The sequence below is a fragment of the Palaemon carinicauda genome, chromosome 16 (genome assembly GCF_036898095.1).
Source record: "Palaemon carinicauda isolate YSFRI2023 chromosome 16, ASM3689809v2, whole genome shotgun sequence".
Classification (NCBI taxonomy): domain Eukaryota; kingdom Metazoa; phylum Arthropoda; class Malacostraca; order Decapoda; family Palaemonidae; genus Palaemon; species Palaemon carinicauda.
Genome location: NC_090740.1, coordinates 111,095,666 through 111,114,144, shown reverse-complemented (window position 1 = coordinate 111,114,144; position 18,479 = coordinate 111,095,666). Strand labels below are relative to the sequence as shown.

At 41.1% G+C, this 18,479-nt stretch overlaps 1 protein-coding gene across 1 annotated transcript in view; it reads right to left on the bottom strand.

Moving 5' to 3' along the window:
• Nucleotides 1–1,027: 1,027 nt before the first annotated feature.
• LOC137655792 (metabotropic glutamate receptor 2-like) overlaps nucleotides 1,028–18,479 on the bottom strand; it is a 30,253-nt gene continuing 12,801 nt past the window's right edge. The window contains exons 9-15 of the mRNA XM_068389939.1: nucleotides 16,961–17,091; nucleotides 15,962–16,126; nucleotides 6,413–6,538; nucleotides 6,061–6,255; nucleotides 3,611–3,862; nucleotides 3,297–3,490; nucleotides 1,028–3,004 (exon numbers count right to left, since the gene is read on the bottom strand). Of these exons, the coding sequence (XP_068246040.1) occupies nucleotides 2,695–3,004; nucleotides 3,297–3,490; nucleotides 3,611–3,862; nucleotides 6,061–6,255; nucleotides 6,413–6,538; nucleotides 15,962–16,126; nucleotides 16,961–17,091 (1,373 nt within the window). The 3' untranslated portion in view covers nucleotides 1,028–2,694. The remainder of the gene's footprint in view (nucleotides 3,005–3,296; nucleotides 3,491–3,610; nucleotides 3,863–6,060; nucleotides 6,256–6,412; nucleotides 6,539–15,961; nucleotides 16,127–16,960; nucleotides 17,092–18,479) is intronic.

The following is an 18,479-nucleotide window of genomic DNA, read 5'->3' as shown; positions in this document are numbered from 1 at the left end:
CAAATGCTACTTTTTCTTAGCTTGTACTACTCTTGTGAAGAGTCTTTCATAGTTGAACTGCGCTCCTGGCTGAAGTAATGGCTGACGGTCGCGTGCTGTTAGGTTGCGCGCTCCTGTATGGCTCTCACTCACAAGTGGAGGCTCATTTGCTTGAGGTATGCGCTTTGTGTGGTGGAATGCTGCCACTGAAAGATTCATTTGGTGATGGCACTCCTTAACCTTGCATGCCTCAGGAAGATTCGTGCTAAAATCTTTTGGAACCAAAGCCTGAACAAATACAGGGGTGCTCTTCACTGGCTTAGAAGCCAAACCAGTACTCTCAACTGGGCTATAGCCCAAGAAACTGCTTACAGCACTCCCAGAGTAGGCAGAAAAGTCCAAGACAAAGTCAATTTTGACACTACAATATTCATGGGCAGTGAAGATGGCAAAAGCACATTATGCAACTTATCTGAAATTTGAATAGATTTGGCCGGAGCAAGGACAACGAACAGGATATCCAAAGCTGAAGATTGGGCTCCTCTCAAGAGGAGCCTTTCTGGTAAATTTGGGGAAAGCAGGTGATCTACCATCTTGAGAGCTTGCCCTACAATCCCAAGGTTATCGGTCTTCTTTGGTTTGCCCTTCGAAGAGTTAACCGAAGAAGGGACAGAGTGACTATTTTGGTAGTCTTAAAGTCAGGATCTCAGTGACTTAAAAAACCTTGGCAACGAACCTGTCTATATGATAAATTTACAGTTACCATAATTCCTTAAGTCTCGTTGAATCTGAAATTACATAGATTTCATATCTTGTGAATAAGTCTTAGATGACAGAATTTCATTTACAGCTAAGAAAAAAATTATGTATGACAAATTAGAAATATAAAAAAGTGTAAGCTGTCATTAGCAAGATATGGAGGAGGATTATTTTTATAACAATAAGTCATTTTGAACAAATAGAAAAACTACAGTGGATTTTGTCAAGACAAGAAAAGAAAGCAATATTTTCAATTTTTATTAGGAAAATCATACAACTCAAAAATTTGATGAATCCTTTTGGAATGTTTTGTGAACTCCTTTTCATCTCTACCTGTATCATCATTCATATTTTTAGTCACAAAATACATAGTATGCCTATACTTTCTTTCATAACTCTAAAGGTTAAATAAATATTGGTAACAAAACTAAAATTATCTTAATATAGATTAAAAGTCCAGCTAAATAGCTAAGGATTACTTAAATGATAAATGAATCATTGTGGTTGACACAAATATAATTATATTGACAATGATTTACATAGTTAATACTGTACTAAAATCATTACTGCACTAAACAATAAGAGTTATCTTTGTTTGTTAGACAAAGATAAGTCCAGAGCTTCACCTAAGGCCTTTTTTTTAATACTTGACACATACCACTCTTATAGGTAAGGGCACAAGCTGTCAAAAGGCACTTGCTAAACAATATAGATAAACAGATGGGTGTCTTCAGTAAAACTCCAAGTAGAGGAGATAATATTTCATTAGTTATTGAGGCTTTGCCTTTCGCCAAGATGCCCCAGTCTAAATTGAAGATGTAATGTCAATTTGACATTTAATTGCATTGAAGGCACTGGAACCAAATGGCTAAACATACCTCTGATTAGATATATTTTGATGTAGAATTTATAAAACTGATATTACACCCATTGCTTGTCGTCTTTACATTAATATTTTCCCTCTATTTTTCCCTAAAATAATAGGTACCTACTCAGGTTTTCTACAGAGTACTATATCAGTGTCATGTAATACCAAGTTTGGAGACTTAAAACATGATACATGCATTTACAAATATCTTCTGTAATCTTGGTACAACATAATACTAGAAGAATTCTCGTCTGTAAACGTAATTGTGTATTGTCAACGGCGTTGTATGGAAGTACTGCACTACCTTTTCTACCTCGCATAACATTTCCACTTCTCGTAAATTATTTCAGAAAGATTGATAAGAGCTTCAGGAAGACAAAGGGGGAATACAATATATTTGTACATGTAAAACATATTCATTAGTATAGAAAACAAAACTATTCTTGGGATGACAAGAAGTGGAGATGCTACACATATCTTTCCTTAAGGTAACTGTATGTATCAGTTCTTTATTGTCCAAATATCTTACAATTTACTTACCTCTCTCATCCTTATGTAACATCATATTAATGCTCTAATACTGGATGCAGATTTAAATGTATATCTTACAAGTATTCTGCTAAGCCACTTTACACTATAACTCTAAATTTACTTAGGGTTTATATACCTAGAAAAATATAATTCCAGGTGATATGAAATGGGTATTATTTTTGTGCGCTTCATTATAACTTACTTGGCCTAGTGAGTAACATATCTAAATAATACATTGTACTCCAAATAATACCTATTCTCTAATTGTTTCAAGTAATTAGAAGATGAAAAAGGCAAAATCAAATAATATGCTGGCGATGCACAAAAGAAACTCCAATAAAATGCAATGACTAGGTTTGGAAAAATTAGGGCAAGGTCTGTAACAAAATTGACATAAAAAAAAAATCTTGAATAGGGTATTAAAAATTTCTTGCTATAATGAATTCTGTCTAACAAAATATTGAATAATATTCCTTTGTGCTCACAAAGACTTGATATGTTTTGAATATTAGAACCATGACAAACCTCAGATTGATTTGCTACAAACTTGAAATCACTCAAGGGTACGCTCCTGGGGTGGCGTCATAAATAGGGTTCTTCATGATGTGGCGAGGCGATGTTCCCAGAGGTTCTTGGGGTTGGGGGAAGCCATAAGCTGCATGGAAAGCAGCCCTATAGCTCTGGTGAGAGGCCACTGATGATCTTGATGAATTCAGAGTGTCGCCATGATGAGAATGGGCAAGTACACTTTCCTCATTCAAGGCTGGTTTCACACCATCTTTTAAGGATGCAACACCCAAGGGCCCAGAACCTTCCATGTGGGAGAAGATAGTGGAAACGGATGCTGTCCCTCCAAGATTTTTGTGCCTGCGGAAATGGTAAATTTATTTTATTTTTGCTGTTATACCAGTGGAGGAAAATCTAGCTTGTTTGGCCATACATATCAGGTCTTGAGTAAATTAGCCGTTAATGGTTTCTTAATGGAATTCTAAGTATTTACCCACTTTAGAAATATTTCAGAATAATTAGATAATACATAACAGAAAATTAAATATCTAGTATGTGTAAGCTGCCCCAGAAATCAGCTGTTACTTTAATACGAGCCAGAAATACAGTGGTAAGTTTACTTGAAACACTCCGTAATAATAATACTTCTCACCTGAATTCTCTTGCTTGCCTGGCGATTATTTTCATTTTGGGGATAAACACCAGGGCCAGAATTATAGAAGCCAATGCCAGTAGAGCTACGCAGGTAGTTGGTGGATCAAGAGAGAGAGGCGCCAAGAAACTCATCACCGACCACAACCCAACTATAGGGCACGACACGCAGGAGCACAGAAGCAACCAACGACCCTTTATGAAATATTTAGAATACAGTTAGATATATATTTTTTTTTAAGGTGAACCTTTTGTCACAGTATATCACCATCAATAATTTAACTGGCCAAAACCTAAAAGTTTATTAATGATTACCTCATTATGGTTCCTATGTATCTTCCTGTTGAGTGTAGAAAGGACCAAACACAGAACAAGCAGTAGTATCAAGTAGATTCGAGTGGCAAGTGTTGCCACCCTCTTCTGGCCACAGAGCCGACTCCCGTCCGAGGCTAAAATAACAAGAGGTTCTTCCCCTATACCCAGGCCTCCAGCATGACCTAACATACACAGGACACCTTCCACTCCCACCATGAAGATGAGGGAAATATGTAAATTCACTTGTGAAACCTGAAAATGTAAATTTGACATAAGGATATGACTTAAAAGTACTGTACAGTAAATGCATCATATATGTGGTTGCAATAGTCGATGTGCGGGTGTTACTCGAGAATACTAGATTATGATAATTTCATAAAGCATTCTCGCAATTCCTAAATACAAGGACGACTTTCTACATCTTTTAATAGTAAAAATATTACATAATGAGTTATAGACATATGAAGTCCCTAGACTTATATAGTCCCTAGACTTATATAGTCCCTAGACTTATATAAAGTTACTGTACTTAAATACAAAATTGAGTTTACAGTGTGATTTTTGTTGCCAATTGTAATCATAGAATATCAACAGTATTATTTTATATTGGCATTGTGGAGGAAGCCATCAATATGCAAACAAGATTAAAGTTTTTGTGTAATAATTACGCAAGACATTTTATCGTCAAGGAACCTCGTAAGTTATATAGTAGCATCAATCAAGGTGGACCAAAGAATTTACTGCTATTATGTATATTTTTTTTTACTGCCTGCTGTAAGTCTGTGCTGGCATACCGCCAACTAAACAACACCTAACAACTCTGTGAATCCTATGCCTCAGTTGTACAATTGAGATCCTCAAGGTTTGAAAGTTGCCGAAATGCATCTTCTTAGAAGTGTTTTGCCTTGCTAATTCTTTGGTGCATAAAGTTAACTATTGTATAACTGGTATTCCTTCAGTCATATGATTTTAAAAATAAATCACATGACTGCCTAATACTGTGCTTAAATCATAAAAAAATAATTAAATGCTCTAATACTAATTTTCATCTATGGAGAAATGTAAAGTCCAGTGTGAAAAGCATACGGAGCTGCCTGTGAAATTATTTATCATCATCTGAAAAGGAAGATACTATCCTAATTGTCTTGCTTGTGGAGAGAGGAGGGATGAGCAGTTTTTAAATTTTGTAGATGCAAATATGATACAAATAAAGAGCTGTACCATTTGGTATATGAAAAGAAATGTGTTTCGTCTTAGAGCCTATATAAAATATGTTGAGTTTATAATGAAGTCAAAGTACTTGATGAATATTTTATTTTATTGTCAGGTTTGAAATCTTGTTAGCAAAATTAACTGTCCATGGCAAAGTATCAGGAAATAACTTTATAGTATGTACTGTTAATATTGGAGATTATAATAATATAATGTATGATAAGTTGTGACCTCTTCATCGATCACACTGAATTTTTTATGCTAAAGATGTGCTTGGCGTTATTCTAGGGAAACTTGTACCAATTTCCTTATGTCTGAACTTGAGTTAAATTTATTATTGTTATTATTACTAGCCAAGCTACAACCCTAGTTGGAAAAGCAAGATGCTATAAGCCCAAGGGCTCTAATAGGGAAACATAGCCCAGTGAGGAAAGGAAATAAGTAAATGATGAGAACAAATTAACAATAAATCATGCTAAAAAACAGTAACAACGTCAAAACACATATGTCATATGTAAACTATTAACGTCAAAACAGATATATCATATGTAATCTATAAGACGACTCATGTCAGCTTGGTCAACATAAAAACATTTTCTGCAACTTTTTGAACTTTTGAAGTTCTACTGATTCAACTACCCGATTAGGAAGATCATTCCACAACTTGGTCACAGCTGGAATAAAACTTCTAGAATACTGTGTAGTATTGAGCCTCATGCTAAAAGAGATTGTGGCTATGCTATGGAGTAGCATATGTTCAATGAAGACCTCAAAATAAATAAATAATATTTCTATCAACCTTCCCTGATGTTCATATTGCTGCTTCTAAAGATCGATTAAATAAAAATTCAAAAGCATCTTACACTCTGAAATGCCATCTCCCCAAATAAAAACGGTTGCTTAAGGGCGCTTACTTTACCGAGAAGGATATAAGGATCCATGTTACCTTCGTTCTTTGCCTCGAAATCTAAATTTAGTTGTATTACAGTGCAATGTCCTTGCATATAAGCACTAAATTGATCATATGTATTGCACGAAATTAGATTTAAGTGCATTTCACTGATTCAGTTACATATGTATTGCCTCAAGCCTCAAATAAGGTTTGATTCATTTGCATTTGACAGACTCGGTTACATGGGACTATTATAACTGCACTGGTTTAAGTATACTGGATTGGCTAGTCCTGTTCTGTGGAATTCCAATGTCAGTGTCATCACATAATTCGGTAAATTACTCACCTCCCCTCCAAGACCCAAGGAAACGAGTGCTCTGAGGTGCATGCATTTAACTAGAATGACGCCGTAGCAGAGGGCCAAGCACAAAGGCGGTGCCCATTGCCGCAACGCGCACGTAATAGGCGAAGGCGGCAAAACGTAGACCACACAGGATGAATAAACTCCCATTACTCCCATGAGAAGGACTGCTCCCAGTACCTGCATGTAATTAAAAAATATATGGTTCACTTCTGAAAATAAAGTCCAAGACTTCTGAAAGCAATTCAAATGTGCATAATATAAATTAAATATGAAACCCATATTAACGAACTATTAATCTCTGTGCAAAACTGAGGAGGTATTCCAGATACTTTACCTGGGAGCCATTTAGTGTCCCATCGCAGACGCGAAGTGCCACGTAGATGCATACGTAAAGGGCAGAGATGACGCCGAGAGAGGCAACTACAAGAACAGTAAATGCCCATGTGCGACCAACGTAATCCTGAAAAGGCAAGGTTAAGCATTTCAGCCAATTACACAATAAAAATAACAAATTTTAAAGATGATTTTGTATTTTTCTTAACTATACAAAGCTGAATCCTTTATTATAGGAGATGGATACTACTGAAGGCTGGAATGCAGCAGCTAAAACTTTAAAGGAGGTGTAACAACTGGCAAGGTAGTTACCTCCTGGTAGGGGCTAGGCAATCAGCCCATGTAGCTCACTGTAACTTCAATTGGATTGCAACCAGGACTTACTTTGGGGGCTAGTGTTGGAGGGAAAGCATGGGCAAAGACCTCGGGTTTCTATAGTTAGGAAAAATACAAATTACTGTAACCTAAAAACTTGGCATTTGTTCCAAAACAAACCATCGTCCTGTATACGGGAGACTCATCATTAGGCGGGAACTAAACAGATCTAGCATTGAGTCAATGTTTAACTTGTGCTCTTACACCTTGTGAACCAGAGAAGCATCAGGTTGTACTGAGCTAAGGCCAGAACACTGTGTTTCGACTCAAGCTTGAGGTCAAGATGAAGCTGTGGTCAATTAAAAAGAAAGTTTGCTTGGTCACAAAACATTCTCCCTCACAGAATATGAAAAGAATAGAATGTGATACACATTCGAATGCTGAAAGAAAAATGAGCTTACCTATCTTTAGATCAAGTCCAAATGGAGAGGTTTCTGAGGGTGTATCACAAGCAGGGGGAAAATGGAAAAGTAGGCCAGTCACTCTCCCCTTTTATTCCAGATTTTGATCTACAGATACTGGTTCCGTTACGGAGCCGAGACAACTAAACCACCTGCTGAGTAGCAACCACAGGTCCCATGGTGAAAGTATCCATGGGTCTTGCCAGTCACTTGCCAATCACTTTCTGTGCTGATGAACAAATTTTGCAGGTGAGGCCTTGAAGACCTAGTAAGCTTCAGATAGGACCTAAATGCCCTAACAGGATATGGTAGGAGTTGATCAGGGTCCTCAGTTACCCCATTTAGACTTGTAATCTTTCAAGATAAAAAGGTTCTGAGTCTTAGCTACGAAGCCCAGGGAGACCTCCCTCCACCCCTTTGGATGGGTGATGTTGAACGAAAGCGCATGAAGCTAGCTCACTCGCTCGGCAGAAGGTCCTTATCAGAATTTTGTCTCAACAGTTCAAAGGGCGCCTTTTTTTAATGAGGCTAGAAGATTGACTGTATTCCGAGCAGGAGGGCTGGACTACTCAAATTTTTGTAAGAGCAATGAAATTTCCTCCAAAGAAGAAATGTCTACCCTGTTAAGTTTACACTTAGCTCAAGGCCGAGCAACAGCTCTTATCACAGAAACTGAGTAGAGTTTCTCCTTACGGAGGTACTGTAGTACAGTACAAGAAATCTGCGATCACTGGAAGAGGGGCCTTGAGTGGTGTAAAAGTCATTACTGTGCGTGCCCGAATCATTTACCTGATGGTACAGTTGGCTTCATTAATTCTAATACACTTCACGAGAAGCTAATTAGACCTTTGACAGCTGTACATAGTAGCAGATATCGCTGTGTCCAGGTTGTCAAGCTTGTAAACACGTAATTAATAGTATTTTTATCGATTTTATGAAGTAAGGTGTAAAAAAATATGTTATTTTTATTAGTAAAATAAATTTTTGAATATACTTACCCGATAATCATGTAGCTGTCAACTCCGTTGCCCGACAGAATTCTATGGAGGGATACGCCAGCTATCACAATACTAGAAGGGGGTGTACTTACCAGCGCCACCTGTGGCCAGGTACTCAAGTACTTCTTGTTGACACCTCCTCAATTATTCCTCGGTCCACTGGTTCTCTCTGGGGAGGAAGGGAGGGTCGATTAAATCATGATTATCGGGTAAGTATATTCAAAAATTTATTTTACTAATAAAAATAACATTTTTCAATATTAAACTTACCCGATAATCATGTAGCTGATTCACACCCAGGGAGGTGGGTGAAAACCAGTGTACAAGATTAAAGGATAGCTAAGTATCCCATATTTCATATAACAGTTATCTCAAATAACAATGAAATAATAAGTACCTGGTAAGGAAGTCGAATAGAACCGTTACTCTGCCTCTTTATTTAAAGTTCGTCTTCCTTACTGAGCGCAGCGTTCCTCTTGGAGGCTGAATCAACCCAAAGGTGCCAAAGTACACGGGGTTGCAACCCCTACTAAAGGACCTCTACCAAACCTTTAACCCAGGCGCTTCTCAAGAATGAATAGACCACCCGCCAAATCAAAGGATGCGGAAGGCTTCTTAGCCTACCGTAACAACCATAAAAACAACAATAAAAGTATTCAAGAGAAAGGTTAAAAAAAGGTTATGGGATTAAGGGAATGTAGTGGCTGAGCCCTCACCTACTACTGCACTCGCTGCTACGAATGGTCCCAGGGTGTAGCAGTTCTCGTAAAGAGACTGGACATCTTTCAGATAAAATGATGCAAACACTGACTTGCTCCTCCAATAGGTTGCATCCATTATGCTCTGCAGAGAACGGTTTTTATTAAAGGCCATCGAAGTAGCTACGGCTCTTACTTCGTGGGTCCTTACCTTCAGCAATGCAAGGTCTTCCTCCTTTAAGTGAGAATGTGCTTCTCTGATCAGAAGCCTTATATAATACGAAAGCCCATTCTTGGACATGGGTCTCGAAGGCTTCTTGATGGCACACCATAAAGCTTCTGACTGTCCTCGAATAGGTTTAGACCTCTTAAGATAATATTTGAGAGCTCTGACAGGGCAAAGAACTCTCTCTAGTTCGTTACCTACCATGTTGGAGAGGCTAGGTATTTCGAACGATCTAGGCCAAGGACGTGAAGGAAGCTCGTTCTTTGCTAGGAATCCAAGCTGAAAAGAACATGTTGCAGATTCGGTTGTGAAACCAATGTTCTTGCTGAAGGCATGAACCTCACTGACTCTCTTAGCTGTTGCAAGGCAAACGAGAAAAAGAGTCTTGAGGGTAAGGTCCTTAAAGGAAGCTGACTGGAGAGGTTCGAACCTAGATGACATAAGTAACCTTAAGACTACGTCTAGATTCCAGCCTGGAGTGGAAAGACGACGTTCTTTAGACGTCTCAAAAGACTTAAGAATGTCTTGAAGGTCCTTGTTGGAAGACAGGTCCAAACCTCTGTGGCGGAGAACTGAAGCCAACATACTCCTATATCCTTTAATCTTAGGTGCTGAAAGGGATCTCTCATTCCTAAGATGTAGAAGGAAGTCAGCTATTTGGGTCACAGAGGTATTGGTAGAGGATATTGAATTGGCTCTACACCAGCTTCGGAAGACTTCCCACTTAGACTGGTAGACTCTACGAGTGGAAACCCTTCTTGCTCTGGCAATCGCACTGGCTGCCTCCTTCGAAAAGCCTCTAGCTCTAGCGAATCTTTCGACAGTCTGAAGGCAGTCAGCCGAAGAGCGTGGAGGTTTGGGTGCAACCTGTCTACGTGAGGTTGACGTAGAAGGTCCACTCTTAGAGGTAGAGTCCTGGGGAAGTCGACTAGCCATTGAAGTACCTCTGTGAACCATTCTCTTGCAGGCCAAAGGGGAGCAACCAGCGTCAGCCGTGTCCCTTTGTGCGAGACGAATTTCTGCAGAACTTTGTTTATTATCTTGAACGGTGGGAATGCGTACAGGTCGAGATGGGACCAGTTCAGTAGAAAAGCATCCACATGAACTGCTGCAGGGTCTGGAACAGGGGAACAATACAGCGGAAGTCTCTTGGTTATGGAGGTGGCAAACAGATCTATGGTAGGTTGACCCCACAAGGTCCAAAGTCTGTTGCACACACTCTTGTGGAGGGTCCATTCCGTGGGAATGACCTGATTCCTTCTGCTTAGGCGATCTGCTGAGACGTTCATATCGCCCTGAATGAACCTCGTGACCAGAGTGAGGTTTAGACCTCTTGACCAAATGAGGAGGTCCCTTGCGATCTCGTATAGGCTCCTCGAATGGGTCCCTCCTTGCTTGGAGATGTAAGCCAAGGCTGTGGTATTGTCTGAGTTCACCTCCACCACTTTGCCTAGCAGGAGGGACTTGAAGTTCAACAGGGCTAGATGAACTGCTAGCAGCTCCTTGCAGTTGATGTGGAGTAATCCTTGTTCCTCGTTCCACGTTCCCGAGCATTCCCGTCCGTCCAAGGTTGCACCCCAGCCCGAGTCCGATGCATCTGAGAAGAGATGAAGATTGGGGGTCTGAATGGCCAACGATAGACCCTCCCTGAGAAGGAGGTTGTGCTTCCACCACAGGAGAGTGGTCTTCATCTCTTGGTTGATAGGGATAGAGACTGCTTCGAGAGTCGAACCCTTGTCCCAATGAGCTGCAAGATGGAATTGAAGAGGGCAGAGGTGGAGTCTCCCTAGCTCTACAAACAGGGCCAGTGATGAGAGGGTCCCTGTGAGACTCATCCACTGTCTCACTGAGCAACTGCTCCTCTTCAGCATGCTCATGATGCACTCTAGGGCCTGGCTTATCCTGGGGGCCGATGGAAAAGCCCGAAAATCCTGACTCCGAATCTCCATTCCCAGGTACACAATGGATTGGGAGGGAATGAGTTGAGACTTCTCTATATTGACTAATAGACCTAGGTCTCTGATTAAGTCTAAAGTCAAATTGAGATTCTCCAGACAACGACGACTCGTGGAGGCTCTCAACAGCCAGTCGTCTAGGTAGAGGGAGGCTCTGATGTTCGACAAGTGTAGGAATTTCGCTATATTCCTCATCAGATGAGTAAAGACCATAGGAGCTGTGCTTAGGCCAAAACACAGGGCTTGGAATTGGTAGACAACCTTTCCAAAAACGAATCTCAGGAAAGGTTGGGAGTCTGGATGAATAGGAACGTGAAAGTATGCATCTTTCAAGTCCAACGAGACCATCCAGTCCTCCTGTCTGACCGCTGCTAAGACCGACTTGGTCGTCTCCATCGTGAACGTCTGCTTGGTGACATACTCGTTGAGAGCGCTGACGTCCAGCACCGGTCTCCAACCTCCTGTCTTCTTGGCCACAAGAAAGAGACGGTTGTAGGAGCCCGGGGATTGATGGTCCCGGACTATAACCACTGCCTTCTTCTGCACAAGTAGCGACACCTCCTGGTGCAATGCTAGCCTCTTGTCCTCTTCTTTGTAGTTGGGAGAGAGGTTGATGGGTGATGTGGTCAGAGGTGGTTTGAGGCAGAATGGAATCCTGTAACCGTTCCTCAGCCAACTGACAGACTGGGCGTCTGCACCTCTCTTCTCCCAGGCTCGCCAGAAGATCTTGAGTCTGGCTCCTACTGCTGTCTGGAGATGCGGAGAGTCAGTTTTTTCCTTTTGATGTCCTGGATCCTTTCCTAGACTTGCTCCTGTGAGAGTCTGGACGGGAGCTTCCTCGGCTGGGGGCTCTACCACGAAAGGGCGGTATGAACCTCGTAGCAGGGGTATCAGCCACTGGGGAGCGATAAGTCTTGGGGACTGAGGTAGCAACCTTAGACTTACGAGCCGATGAGGCTACAAGATCGTGTGTATCTTTTTGTATCAGGGCAGCAGACAAGTCCTTAACCAGCTCTTCGGGGAAGAGGAACTTCGAGAGCGGAGCAAAAAGGAGTTGTGACCGTTGGCAAGGTGTAATGCTGGCGGAAAGGAAGGTACACAGTTGTTCCCTTTTCTTCAAAACCCCTGATACAAACATCGACGCAAGCTCACCCGATCCATCTCTAATGGCCTTATCCATGCAGGACATTAATAGCATGGCAGAATCTTTGTCCGCAGGAGAGGTCTTCTTGCTGAGGGCTCCAAGGCACCAGTCGAGAAAGTTGAACATTTCAAATGCTCTAAACATTCCTTTCAGTAAGTGATCCAGGTCTGAGAAGGTCCAACAAACCTTAGAGCGCCTCATAGCAGTTCTCCGAGGCGAGTCTACCAGACTTGAGAAGTCAGCCTGGGCAGAGGCAGGTACTCCCAAGCCTGGTGCTTCCCCTGTGGCATACCAAACGCTCGCTTTCGAAGTGAGCTTCGTTGGAGGGAACATGAAGGAAGTCTTGCCAAGGTGTTGCTTAGACTGCAGCCACTCCCCTAAGATCCTTAATGCCCTCTTAGAGGATCTAGCTAGGACTAGCTTAGTATAGGTGGACTTAGCTTGTTGTACGCCCAGCGAAAACTCAGATGGTGGAGAGCGGGGAATAGCAGAGACAAAGTGGTCTGGGTAAACCTCCCTAAGTAGAGCCAAGACCTTACGAAAATCAATAGACTGTGGAGAAAGCTTGGATTCATCCACATCTGATGAGGGATCCAGGTGTGCCTCCTCATCATCCGAAGCCTCATCACCAGAGTGTAGCGAAGAGATCGGACAAGAATGCTGAACTGCAGAGTCAGAATGAGAAGGAACAATATTAGTGGTTTCCTCTTCAAGTGTCTGTTGAGGGAAAACCTGAGGCTCAGACTGCAAAGGCTGAAAAACAGACGAAGCAGAAGGAAGGCGCATGGGTGGAGGAGGCTGACTCCTAGCATGAGTGGTTGAACCCAGGGATAGCGCTTGCTGAGCGGTTGGAGGAAGCGGAGTAGCAAGTTCCTGTTCCTGTGGTCTGAGCGGAGCATGATGAGGTTGAGGCTGCGCAGAACAAGGTAAATGTCTCGCAAGCTGAGGCTCCTGAGGCGCAAGGCCAAGGTGTAGTGGTGCCTGCCTGGTGGAGGGTTGAGCTCGCTGCAGCGAGAGCTGAGGAGACTGACTCATGGACGGGAGAGGTTGTTGTACCTCAACCGAGAGTTGCACCACTGGTGGAGCAGCAAGGGGAGGCGGAGGAAGAGAGGTATAATCCTCCTGATCCCATAGCAAAGGTTGCCTTAACGAAGGCGGAGGCTGAACACCACTGGGAACAGCAAACTCAGAATGTGGCTCAACATCGTACGCCTGGCAGGTGGTACTGCGATCAGGCGGAGCGAGCGCAGGCGGAGCGAACACAGGCGGAGCGAGAGCAGGCGGAGGGAGTGTAGGTGGAGGCGGAGGCGCAACACTCTCAGCCCGACACTCACGCATCAAGTCCGAAAGCTGTGCTTGCATGGACTGAAGAAGAGTCCACTTGGGATCGGCAGAAACGACAGCAGACTGAGGAAAAGCCTTAACAGTAGAGCTCTGTTGTGGCAGAACCTTACTCCTCTTGGGCGGAGTGCAGTCGACAGAAGACTGAGGCGAGTCAGAGCTGAGCCAATGACTGCAACCTGGCTGAGCACTCGCGGACTGGACTCTGCGTTTAAGCGGTCTCGAGACCTGAGACCAACGTTTCTTCCCAGACAGTTGATCAGCGGACGAGATAAAGACGGGCTCAATCGTCTGCAGGTGGGAGTGACGGTCTTTGGAAGACACGCCCGCAACCACCGAGGATACTTCTGTGCGCCTAACAAGGCCTGCCGAACCCTTATGCCCTTCGACATTGCTTCTCCCCTGGGCTTGGGAGCTTGCAAGAGGTCCCGGACTGGGAGGACGACTGGCTCGCACAGAAATATCCTCACGCACCACACTGGCACTGACACTAGCACTTGGCACTGCACTGACACTAGCACTCGTCACAGCACTGGCACTAATTCCACCCACTGCACTCTTGACCTTAAGCTCCTTTATTTCGGCCATCAGAGACTTATGGTCACTTACCACTGACTCTACTTTATCGCCTAAGGCCTGAATAGCACGCAAAACAACAGACATATCAGGCGGAGGGCAAACAGTAGGTTCGGGGGTAGCCACTACAGGGGTAGGAAAAGGTAGGGGATCATGAGGTGAGGAAAACAGTGAAGAGTGAGAAGAACTCCTCCTAACTCTACCTCTCTCTAACTTAGTTGAATATTTCAAAAGACGGACAAATTCCAATTCCGAAAGTCCGGCGCATTCCTCACATCGATTTTCTAACTGACAGGGTCTGTCCCTACAGTCAGAACAAGCGGTGTGAGGATCTACCGAGGCCTTCGGAATACGCCTATTGCAAGACCTACATCGTCTATGGGAGGGAGCTTGCGAAATGTCAGACATCTTGAATCCAAAGAGTTAGCCAAAGGGGGTTCCAAAATCAAGCAAAAAAACGTTGACCGTTAATCAGGACTATATAAAAGCTATCTAGCTAATATAAGAAGGTTTCCAGTAAAGCGACAGCCGTTAATCTGAGAGAATACTTCACCAATTAGCCGTGAATATACTCGAAGACCATAAGCGTATCCCAGAATGTCTTGCCGGAAGCACGACAGAGGAATAATTGAGGAGGTGTCAACAAGAAGTACTTGAGTACCTGGCCACAGGTGGCGCTGGTAAGTACACCCCCTTCTAGTATTGTGATAGCTGGCGTATCCCTCCATAGAATTCTGTCGGGCAACGGAGTTGACAGCTACATGATTATCGGGTAAGTTTAATATTGAAAAATGCCTATTTGCTAATTCTTTTGATTACGTGTTTACAAGCTTAGTGACTTTTCTTTACAGGCAGCGTTGCCAACAGTTTCTCTTTTGATAAACGCGGCGAACCTTGCTACAATATACAACTGTCAAGAGGTCGTTTTAGCCTTCAATGAAGTGTACTGGAATTAATGAAGCCAACTGTACAATATTTTAAACTAATACATTTCTCTGTTGACTTCACAGATCCTAATTGTTTCAAATTGCTTGCCATAAGATTGGTTTGGACTCAAGGAAAGTTTAATTTATGCTACTCAAATTCCCTCGACGGACAGATTCAAGGTACTGTAGGTACCTAGAGGTGATTATTTTTGTAACAGTGGATCTTATGAGTGATACTTTTCAACAATTATTACTGTGTATGGTGGATATCTTCAACTTTCTTTAATCGAGCAAGTTTATTAACTGCTACCATGATACTTTGGCTTACAGGTTTTCTGTTCAACAGCTCAATAACATAGGATATGAAGCAACAGAGAGACAAAGGCTCGCAGGGAGGATAACTACTCTAAAAAGCTTTGTGTACCATTAGAACCTTTACTAAATTATAAACTAGAACTAGGCAAAACATCAGGGAAATTATTATGTACAGTATTGTAATGATCATTGTAGGATTCTTCTAGATCAATCATACTAAAACAAGTTTTAGTAAGCTCCAATTCCTTTAAAATGTATAATGAATAGTAAATATTCCTGGCCAGTAGCCAACAAGGAAAGGTCAACACCATTCATTGATAGCACATAATCTCGGAAAATATAGAAACTTTTGATAGACCATGAGAATCTGGCAGTGGGTCAAAATGTGTTTTAAAGAGCCAGCATGTGGATGAATTTACTACATATGACCCTATTCAATTTTACAGTATGTAAAGTAAAAAATTAATTATTATTTTTCTCCCCCCAAAATATCAAATTCTGGTGACTAACATTCACAACAATAGTGAAAATCCAAAACAGAAATTCATAAGCAGAACAGTCTTTAAAAATGAGTTTAAGCTTTGACTTAACTAACCTCATGGGTCAGTAGCACAGCCTCCACCTGGTAATCATTGCTAAGGGTCTCTTGCATCGCCATGAGAGGGAGAGTTCTTCCCTCCCGCCACCGAGTCCTCTCCACAGCCCACACTTCTCCGGGATTGTTCCAAACCACACCAGTGTCTTCTCTGTACACACCCACCTGAGGAAATTCAACCATAAGTATCTCATTGCAATTACTACCGTATATTATTGTTATGATATTACAGAGATGAAAGAGGAAGTTCTAAAAAATGGGGCACGTGTGAAGGCTTTGTAAATCAACCTGCTTTTTCAGAAAATACATATGAAGAATAGATAACATTGCAGAAATGTTACTTAGGTTATGAAGGCAAAAATATAGTTCCTTGTTAAAGAAAAAAAATGGTTTTGTGAGTCATAGCCTCTTCTCTCATTTCTTAAATATTCTCTTTTTCAAAACTCCAGTCTAATATTCTTCTCTCTGTCCTTTCAAGCTTAACATGAATATTCTTTTCTATATTTTTTTGATACGGCAACAAAAATAAAATTATATAAGAAGCATCAGACATTACTAAGTACAAGGGCATTATATACCAGAAAGTTAACTGGGCATTAAATTAAAATAGAAATAAAGATAAGTAAAATTACTTGACTAATATTGATACAATTAAAGAAATTTGAGAATCAATAAAAGATGTTATTATTAGCTAAGCTACAACCCTAGCTGGAAAAGCAAGAAGCTATAAGCCCAGGGGCTCCAACAGGGAAAAATAGCCTAGTAAGTAAAGGAAATAAGGAAACAAACGATATGAGAAATAATTAACAAAATATTCTAAAAACAGTAACAACATTAAAACATATTTCATATACAGTATAAACTATAAAAAGACTTATGTTAGCCTGTTTAACATAACCTTTACTGCAAGTTTGAACTTTTGAAGTTCTACTGATTCAACAACCTGTTCTAATCTATAAAAAATACCCAAATAGCAAAATTCAAATAAGTAAGGCTCACCTGTACCAAACCTTCTTTAGCTGCTCTTCTAATTGTGAAAGTATTCACAAGTCTGCCGTCAGCTGTGTAACGGATACGATCTGATCCTCCCCCAACAGTGAATGACAATTTCAGCAAAGCTTCCAAAATATCTGCGGGAGGAGAGTTTTAGAATTTTAGAGCACCATGATTACACATACCTGTACAAAATTAAAGTATTATGTTAGCATCAAAGGTAAAATTATAGAATGGTGCAATAAATGGTTTGAAGAAGACTGGTTTGTAAAGTACTTTGTGTTTTGAATGTTTTTGATAATGATTCCTGATGGAAATCCATAGTTTTATAGTTTTGCTGGGTCGACTACCAAACGGAAAAGTTATGCCTTTGCACTAGGTGTTGTCATCAATTACGTTCGAGACACCTTCAAACATGGTGTACTTCTTTAATTCTGTTGATATTCTAATTAACTTTTTTTAAACTTTGCTTCCGTTAGTCATCATAAAAAAAGTTATCGAAATAAAAAAGTTACCATATTCAAAAGCAAGTAACAGTAATGAAACTGTCAAAACACTGGAGCTTTAGTTTGCCAGGACTTCCAGACGCATAGAAAACGGGGGGTTTCCATCCTATTTTCTATGGAGTCATTCATTGCAGCGTTCGTGGAATTACAAATACCTCCTTACTTGATTGAGTTCATGATTTATTGGTTTTTGCTCTGACGTATGCTTGTTTCGCTTACGATTAAACAATATCTCACCGCTCCAATGTTTCGATACTTGTATGCACGTTAGCCCCATGGGCTAGTATTTTGGCATTAATTATCAATTATACAAATTTGAACGGGTAACTACACACTTGACAAAGGGGCGAGATGTAGCTCAGCACTCCAGCATCCGTTCAAACATGGACTTGGCTTCCATTTCCAATGATCAGACCGAGTATATCAAACATATTTCTATCCAAACCTTTTATTATTAACATGACCCATAAAATAAGAGCTATAATTATATTGCGTATTCCAATATTGAAAACAAATAAAGAGGTTTAGAATATAAAAAGTTTGTTTATTACTTCTCTTGTATTTTATTTCTTTATTTCCTTTCCTTACTGGGCTATTTTTCCCTGTTGGAGCCCTTGAGCTTACAGCCTCCAGCTTCTCCAACTAGGGCTATAGCTTGGCTTGTAATAATAATAATACTAATAATAATAATGTTGGGCCTTTTATTCTGTTCGAACAAGTAACTTATGGCAGAAGCACCACCTGTTATTATTAATATTACTAAGCTGCAACCCTAGTTGGAAAAGCAGGATGCTATAAGCCCAAGGGCTACATCAGTGTCTTTCTGAACTACCGGGTGGAAGGAGGCTCCTATGAAAAGTTCTATGATGATAAAAACAGCAAAAGGGGTATTTTTCCCAAAAAATCTGTAGCTTCGTTAAAAGAGGTTTCTGCCAGTAGTATATGGTATTCAAAGTAGTGTATTTGCAAAGATCTGTTTAAATATGTGAGTTTCAATGTCCTAAATAATATTGCACCAT